Source organism: Fonsecaea pedrosoi (genome assembly GCF_000835455.1).
Source record: "Fonsecaea pedrosoi CBS 271.37 unplaced genomic scaffold supercont1.1, whole genome shotgun sequence".
NCBI lineage: Eukaryota > Fungi > Ascomycota > Eurotiomycetes > Chaetothyriales > Herpotrichiellaceae > Fonsecaea > Fonsecaea pedrosoi.
In genome coordinates, this window is record NW_013550615.1 from 1,015,561 (window position 1) to 1,023,381 (window position 7,821).

At 51.2% G+C, this 7,821-nt stretch overlaps 4 protein-coding genes across 4 annotated transcripts in view; 1 reads left to right on the forward strand and 3 right to left on the reverse strand.

Annotated features, from left to right (window-relative positions):
* Window positions 1-794: 794 nt before the first annotated feature.
* Z517_00360 (uncharacterized protein) lies at window positions 795-1,903 on the reverse strand (the record flags this gene model as incomplete). Its single annotated transcript, XM_013433326.1, has 3 exons — window positions 795-1,451; window positions 1,519-1,764; window positions 1,838-1,903. 3 exons carry the CDS (start codon window positions 1,901-1,903, stop codon window positions 795-797), a joined length of 969 nt encoding a protein of 322 aa, XP_013288780.1.
* Window positions 1,904-3,330: 1,427 nt separating this feature from the next.
* On the reverse strand, window positions 3,331-3,861 carry Z517_00361 (uncharacterized protein; the record flags this gene model as incomplete). Its single annotated transcript, XM_013433327.1, has 1 exon — window positions 3,331-3,861. The coding sequence occupies one exon, from the start codon at window positions 3,859-3,861 to the stop codon at window positions 3,331-3,333; it is 531 nt and encodes a 176-aa protein (XP_013288781.1).
* Window positions 3,862-5,155: 1,294 nt separating this feature from the next.
* On the reverse strand, window positions 5,156-6,307 carry Z517_00362 (uncharacterized protein; the record flags this gene model as incomplete). The annotated part of the gene is made up of 1 exon (XM_013433328.1): window positions 5,156-6,307. The coding sequence occupies one exon, from the start codon at window positions 6,305-6,307 to the stop codon at window positions 5,156-5,158; it is 1,152 nt and encodes a 383-aa protein (XP_013288782.1).
* Window positions 6,308-6,938: 631 nt separating this feature from the next.
* The window catches only part of Z517_00363 (uncharacterized protein), a gene marked incomplete at both ends in the record, with an annotated part of 1,220 nt that continues 337 nt past the window's right edge, over window positions 6,939-7,821 (forward strand). The window contains one exon of the mRNA XM_013433329.1: window positions 6,939-7,715. Within this exon, the coding sequence (XP_013288783.1) occupies window positions 6,939-7,715 (777 nt within the window). The remainder of the gene's footprint in view (window positions 7,716-7,821) is intronic.

Consider the following 7,821-nt stretch of genomic DNA (forward strand, 5'->3'; position numbering starts at 1 on the left):
GATCGATGGTCAACCAGTCGAAAGGGGAAGTACTCAGAACGAACCACGATTTTGTATACAATAGGCCGGCTACTCCTGAGGAAAGATGGAAGTTCCAAACAGGATGTAAGATGAAGCCGCCTTGTTCATTTGACAGTAACTAGCCAAGGATGCACCTCGGCACCATCTATCCCCCAAGATTCACAGAGACATCTCTCTTGGTACCACACCCGCCAAGTGACGAGCAACACACAAAAATCAGAGGACGAAACCGAGTGACCCACTCTCCAACGCCCAAAGCAAGACCAAAATCACATTCCATATGATTTATTCTCTCAGAATTATTCCTCAACATAGCCCAACTCACAAGAAGTGCAACAAGCGTGTAAACTGAGACCTCACACACACAACAAAAAAGCTACCACTTCGAGTCCGGGATATGGAACTTCTCACAAAGTTCAATATTCTATCGGGTTTGGCGGGAGGGGCCTTCCCCCCTTGTTGGTCATGGATGGGATCATGATTTATGAGCTCGCTGTTGCCTACCTACCACCTAGGTAGATAGGGTAGCACGAGGTCTCAGACTCATAAATCATGTTCCATCCATGACCAATAACCAGATGGTATAGCTGTAAGATGCCACTGGGTTCCTCCATTCCATCATCAAATGGAAAGGGGGAATCCACTGGGAACTTGCAGCAGCAAATATCATTATGGTCCCAGTATATCATATACTGTGGAAAAAAAGGGGGAAGGTAAGATAGAAGACGCCAGACCTAGAATTGAACTTTTTGCCATTTTATGCGGCGCATGCACTATGAAATTTCACCTAGTCTGTCTTTCAATAACTGATCACTTAGCCTCCATAATCGCTCGCCCAGCTCCTCATCAGAAGCCTTGCTACTTGGATCTGTCACTTTCTTATCAGGCACGATGTACTGTCCCATAATACCTTTCTCCTCAATATCCTGACTTGTCGCTGCATACAGCGCCGACCGACACCCATCCGCAATAGGATCTTTCATGAAAGGTCTGACAAGCGTATGACCGACCACCCCTAGCTTCCCATACGCTTCTTCAGCTTGAAGTGGTTGATCAGTTGCGACAGCTCCTGGATGAACCGCATTGACATAGATTTTCTGACCTGCTTCGAACCCCAGCTGGCCATTGTCGATCCGGCGCTGGAGAGCCCGCGTGGTCAAGATCTGAGCAAGCTTGGTCCGGTTGTAGAGCTTGGTAGGTCCGATGTCCTGGTTGATCTCTGCTTCGTTCTCGAATTGCACGTTGGCGTCCGCACCGCGATGCAGCTCGGACGACTCAAAGACCACGCGAGCTCCTGGAGTATTTTGCAGTCGAGGGAGAAGCTTCATCAAAAGGAGGAACTGCGAAAGGTGATTGACCTGGAAGTGGGAATCGAGCTTGTCTTTGGTCTCGTTGTAGACTCCAACGCCCAGTCCGGCATTGAGGACGAGCTACCAGTCATTGCGTCAGTAGGGGTCCATCTCGGCATATTCTTTGATCGAGTGCCTCGCAACATACACCGTGGAGCTTGTCCTGCGAACTTGCCAACTCGTTGGCCACCTTCTGCGTGAGCTTGAGATCCTCGAGATCACACTTGACCCAGTGAGCCTTGCTCGCGTCTCCATACTCTTTTAGCTCTTCAAGGGCGGAATGAGCATGGTCCTCCTTGTTGGACAGGATAGTGACGTTTTCAGCATGATGCTGCAGGAGATGTGCGGCAATCCCAAAGCCTATCCCGGCGCTCCCTCCGGTGACGATGTAGTTCTGTCGCAAGAAATGTCAACCGGGGTCCAAAATCTATTGTTTAGGGAAGATGGATCTGGGTTATAATTCTAACCTTGCCTGACAAATCAGGAATATCTGTGTCCGGATTGAACGTGTTGGAACCCAGGATAGAAGACATTTTGCGGTGCCGTGGTTTGCTGGTAAGGAGAAGAGTGAGCTTCGTATTCCGACTAATGCGACAAGGGATCCTCATCCGGGCGCTGTGTTATAGCTTGAGAGAAGTTCGACAAGGCGTCGTGACCACATCTTGCCGTCATTATTATACTGCCAACCCTGGTAGATGTGGTTCTGGCCAAGGCGAAAAGTCATGATGACAGTGTTAAGTCATGACTTTTGGTTGATGGATACAATATCCGACAGCAGATGCACAACAGATCCGGGCCGCGCAGGCAGTACCCGCTGGTGCCCGCAAGCCCCAGGTCTTTTTAGAGAGCTGGGAGGAAACCAAACTAACCAACACTGTAAATACAATGCCTAGGCCCGCTAGGCATTGGGTGCATCAATTTTCGTGGAATCCCAGAAAGTCCCCAGCACCGCCAGGACCACCACCCTACCCTAACCCTGCCTAATAGATAGTACATGAACCTATCAACGCTATCCCACCACAGATCAGATCGAAAAGAAAATGTGCGATGCAAGAATTGACGAAAGACTCCAACTCACAGGACACAGAGCTCGAGCTCCTCCTGAATATCTCCATGGGTTTAGAGCCATTCGGTCCACACTGGTAGTGCCCATGAAAACAAGATAAATGATCTTTAGTCAAGATCGAGGTGATTTTCGAGACCTTCTTGGACGACGGAATTCTTCGCGGATGCCCTCTCCATCATCCACAATGACTGGATGCTCCGAAGAATTCGCATCAGACCGTCGAGGATTTGCTGGCTGCGTACGAGGACGAGGCTCTAGGGTTGCAGACAGAGCTGTTGGAACCCAGCTTTGGCAAAATCCGGCCCAGGGCGAGGGTGTCGATGCTGTTCCAGAGGCGCCAGACTCAGAGTCCAGGCCGAACCCTACCAATGAGGATGCTTGGCCTGATGATGTATAAGATCCAAGTCCACTCGGTGCTGGGATTGGACTCTCGTTTGCCAACAGACGGACTGATAGAGTAGCAGGGATTACAGTACTACGCGCATGATCTGTGGCATCCGAAGGCCTTTCCTGGTGCCGAGGATGGTCTGAAGAGGGGCCAGATCGAGGAGATCTGGCACCACTGGGGTCACGGGCTCGTTTGGCGAAGCTGCCGGATGAACCAGAGTTCGTCACTTTCGAGGTGTTGGCAACGAAGGATGGACGTCCCCTGTGACTAAGGACGGCTTCGAGCTCAGGGTGTGACATCAGATGTGACCGAGTCAACTGAGATGTCAGTGCAACAAATTCTTGAGCCATCGATAGCAGTTCTGCCTGCTGGGCTTGCATGTGTCTACATGCTCTTTCGATCTTCTCGCAAGTCGAAGCCGTGGATTTGGCGTGACTTGCACATAAATAACTTTGATATCGCAGTCAGGATAGACGCTTGTGTCAAAAAGGAAGGACTCGGCCAACTTACAATTGTTGAACGAGCTCGTTTGGGATTGGGCTCTTCTCAGCATTTAGTTGGTCAATCTTTTGAAGACGATGATGGCAATCCACTATCGCGATGAGCCAAGTGGCATTCGCCTTGATGGAGTTGAGCAAGACTTGGATCGGTGACCATTTCTCCTTGCGCGTGGACCACTTCCAGCGAGCATACCATTGCTCGAGAACTGAATAAACTTTGTCGGATCTCAATGGGTCCAGTCCAGTCAAGATGTCATCAATCCTAGCCAAGGCTTCTCTCCCGGATACGGAGATGTGTTGGGCTATTCCAGACGTTTTGATTTTCATGGGCAGATCGTCGTTGGCCAACCGTTCGTCAGTGACAGTGCTGTGGAAGAGGCTCAGAAGAGTGCTGAATGATTTGACCTCGTTGTGGATTTCCTTGACGTCTTTCCTGGCGAATTTCAGCGATACAAAGCAGCGGCGAAGAGTTCTGGCAAGCTCATGGAACTCCACTGCGACGGTGAGGACAGCGGAGAATGCGCCAACAACCTCCATGATAGAAACGGATCAGTCACAGTCGTGTCCACCGTGTGATACAGACGAGACAAGATGACAAGAAGGAGATGGGAAATCTTGGGGAAATCAATGTTTTGAAGTTTGCCACAACGGAAAGTCTGAACATGGTTATTCAAAAGGGTGCATTTTGATAGTGATGATAGCCACCAATCTGGAAGTTGGAAGAGGAAGCTCCATCTGCAGGCACTTAACCGGTGAGTCCTAGAGGGTCGTCTCGTTTCGAAGATGAGTCACCCACATTCTCTCAATCCTCTTCCATTGGTGGTGCGCATACTGACTACTGCATTCCAGTCCATATCCATTGGTTGATCCGACCGCGTGCAGATGCGAGAGACTGAATCGCCACAAGGAAGCTCATGGACGTGCATCGATATCGAAATGTAGAGAGGTTCGGACCGCCAAGGGTTGGAAACTCCGTTGACACCGGGAAACTGTCGCGAATTCATCCATTTTTGCAAGGTATGAACCCTGAGGCGACGTTCAGAAATGACAAAAAGTGCCTCATCCACAACTCCGAATACCGCTCTTGACCTCATTTTCAGGCCCGAATTGACCAGCTTGCAGGCGATGCCACGGTGGCAACAGTAGATAAGTGAGAATTCGCCTTGGGGGACCTTGAGCGCACCAGGGAAGGGGCGCAAGTAGTCTCAGGCTCCGACATTTGAACTATCAAGTGTCGAATTGCGCCTTGTCCACTAGTTTCCCTGACTTCCAAAGTTGACCCTTGTCAGATTGGGCGGTGCTTCGCTGAACAAAGCCACAGGGAACAAGAAGTGGTCGAGCATGACGCCAAATAAACAAACATCCAGCCTTTTGCCACTTTGATATTAATGACATATGGGGACCCAAAGTCATTAGTGCTATCGAGGCAGGCTTTCCCGGAGCGTATGCCTTACGAGGCTTAATCCACAGCCTTCCGCGAATGGAGTCTGAGGTCTAATCACTACTAGATTAGAACTGGCGCTCCGGACTGTAGCCATGGTATCGTGGCTTGTGGGGTGAGGCGAAAGCAGGCGCATTTGGAGTGATGTTTGTCGGACCCGCATGATACCCAATTGGGGTCCTTCCATACCAATCGTCATTTCACGCCCGTCGACGTGCCCAAGATCTCGAACCGAGTCTTAGCATAGAGAGAATGAACATCCCTTCTAAGCGGATCAAATTCCAGACCCTCTTCAGGAGGCAATTCTCAAGGCATGTGTAGCCAGTACGCTCTTGGCTGGACTTTCGCTCGGTGGATGAAAGAGGAGGGATGCTTTAAAAGATGTCCAAATCAAGTGTACCATCGCTGAGCCACGCACTGAAGCCAAGTCTCAATGCCACCTTGGATAGGGTCTAGGATGGAATCGTGAGTGGCACCCTTGATGATCTTGGAGCTGAAGCCCACTGTTGACGGCGAAGCCACGCTGGCCCAGCAGTCATCAAAGTGCTTCGAGCCACTCGGGCGAATCATGATGTCCTTTTCGGAATGAAGAGCGTCGATTTGAAGGTTTACTGAGCCGGCCATGCTATCGTGAAGACGTTTCTCTTGCTCGACGACGGCGTCTGCAATGGTCCGACAATCAAGCCAGTCCTTGCCTTGCGCAGTGCCGGGATCTCCAGTGGCAGTGACTGGGTACACGTGCTTTCGCAGAAATAGGATGGCATCGTCCGAGGAGCCCTCGATATCTTCAGCGAACATGTACGTGACGGCTAGCCCCTCCATTTCTGTCAGAACGTCCTTGCCCATGGTATGCTCGCCGTTCTTCTGTTCATCGACCTCGCCAGGCTTGGGGGCGACAACAGTGGCTGCTTTACTCCAAGGTCCCCTCCGAAATCCAGAGCTGAATGCAAAAGTGCGATTGACCGCTCTTGCGCACGACGAGAACTTGCCGACCGCCTGAAGCGGCAGCATTGCAGCAACCTGCATCAAACGCGCACCGCCGTCTTTCGGGTGCACCCATGGTGAGAGCAAAACGACGTGAGGGTGTTTTGGGTGCAACAATCCACGATGCGCTAGAAGTGTTGCGAACAAATATGGTGCGCCTCCAGAGTGGGAGGCCAGCGTGACATGTTTGATGCCCAAGTGACTCAACAGAGCAGGAATCGCGGCGACCTGTACCGCCACACGTTGTTCCACGGGGACCCGAGTAGAACCACCGAGGCCTGGCCTGTCCATGGAAATGATGCGGATCTTGAGCCGTCGAGCAATGCTGGCGGAGCGACAGAGCGTGTAGCGCCCACCCAAGAGGCCGCCGATGAAGAAGACGACGCATGGGTCTGGATCGGCATCATGGTCGCTGTCTGGATCGTATCCAAGGTCTGAATAGGTGATTCGCAGATCCTGCTCACCATTGGGAATCGCCGAGGCAAGTAGAGTGAATGATCTGTGTTGGCGTATATCGCATAGTGTCTCGATGGCTCGGTCACGAGCAGCGTCAAGCATCATTTGTCGAGTCCAGACAGCGATGAAAAGCTGTGTCCCGCCGGCTTTGCAAAGAGAGGAATGTTCTCGAACAAAAGGTACCTACTGTAGGTATACTTGTGGTTGTAGGGGATTTGTGATGTTGGAATGGTTGTTGCCTGGCATAAAGTTCAAGAGAAGCTACATCGCTAGGTAACTACCGAGTACTCGGTACTTTGGTGCCTTGGCTTTCCTAATATGCCGCTTTTAAAACTCTATTACCTCGTAGTAATTAGAGCCATCACTTCAGGCCCACCCAGCGTGGCCGATCTACTCGGTACAGCCTTGCCGCCAGGGCGAAACACAACGCCAAGCCATATGTTTCGCACCTGGCCAACTCTTAAAGGCAGGGGTGTATCTGACGAGTTGTTCTTTTGTTCGGTTTAATCACTGACGTCACCAGCGTTTCTCGTCGGTAAAGTATTCAGCTGTGCCAGCGTATCCAATGAAGGCTGCACAACCCCCCCTTCGACTCCTCTCGAAGTGGGGTAATCGTGCACCTTCACCTGACTGCCTACCTACTTATAACAGCATACATAGGTATTCTTCGACTCTTTTGTGATCGTGACGCCGCATCAAAACAGTAGTTCGCCAGCATGGTACCCTCACACGGATGGCACACCCTCTTCCATTTGATGCCTGGGACCCGTTGGATTACTTGAGTCCAGCAGAACTATCTCGTCTCGACGAACGGTTTGACCACGCATTACGAGATGCTCGCTGCCTGGTGTTTTGGACCGGCTTGTCCCCTGAGCTGGCCCAGCGTTGGGCCGTTGGACATGGATTACAGACACTAATCATTGCTATGGGCCCATTATATAGCGACCGCGATGTTGGAGGCGCGAGATACGGCAAGTCTACTAATGCGTGGTCCAAGTATATGAAAGGAGCTTCAGGTCGATTTGCAGAATATACGGGTCGCGGTGGCCGACAAGCAATTGTTTTGACCAAGCCACCACCAGACATTTACAGTCGGAGAGAGTGGTCCAACTATCGATGCTTAGAAGAACCGATCTTGAAAGGAGCCTTCGGGGGCGCAAGGGCTGTCCAGATCTGCTATGTCCACCCAACAATCAAGGGTGCGGTCGCTTTTCAATATCAGATCTGGCCCCTCAATAAATCCGACGAGTGGGACACGTTCTTCAGATCTCTTCTGCCTCATGATGGCAATGTTAAATTGGCGAAAAGTAAAACGATTGTTGGGATGAGTACGACACAAGAATCTCTGGCGCAAAACCAGCAAGGTATATTGCCACTGCCAAGTGAAAAGCAAGCGAAAGCCCTGGAGAAAGAGGCTCGACGAAAGAAGGCGGAACTAGAGCTACAGCAGGCTCGAGAAAGGAAAGAAGCGAATCGAAAGCGAGCGGAGGAGGCTCAGCGAAAGGAGGCGGTTCGGAAAAGGAAACTAGCGATTCGACAACAAGCGAAGGAGGCTCAGGCAAAGAAGGAAGCCCAGGCAAAGAAGGAAGCCCAGGCAAAGAAGGAAGCCCAGGCAA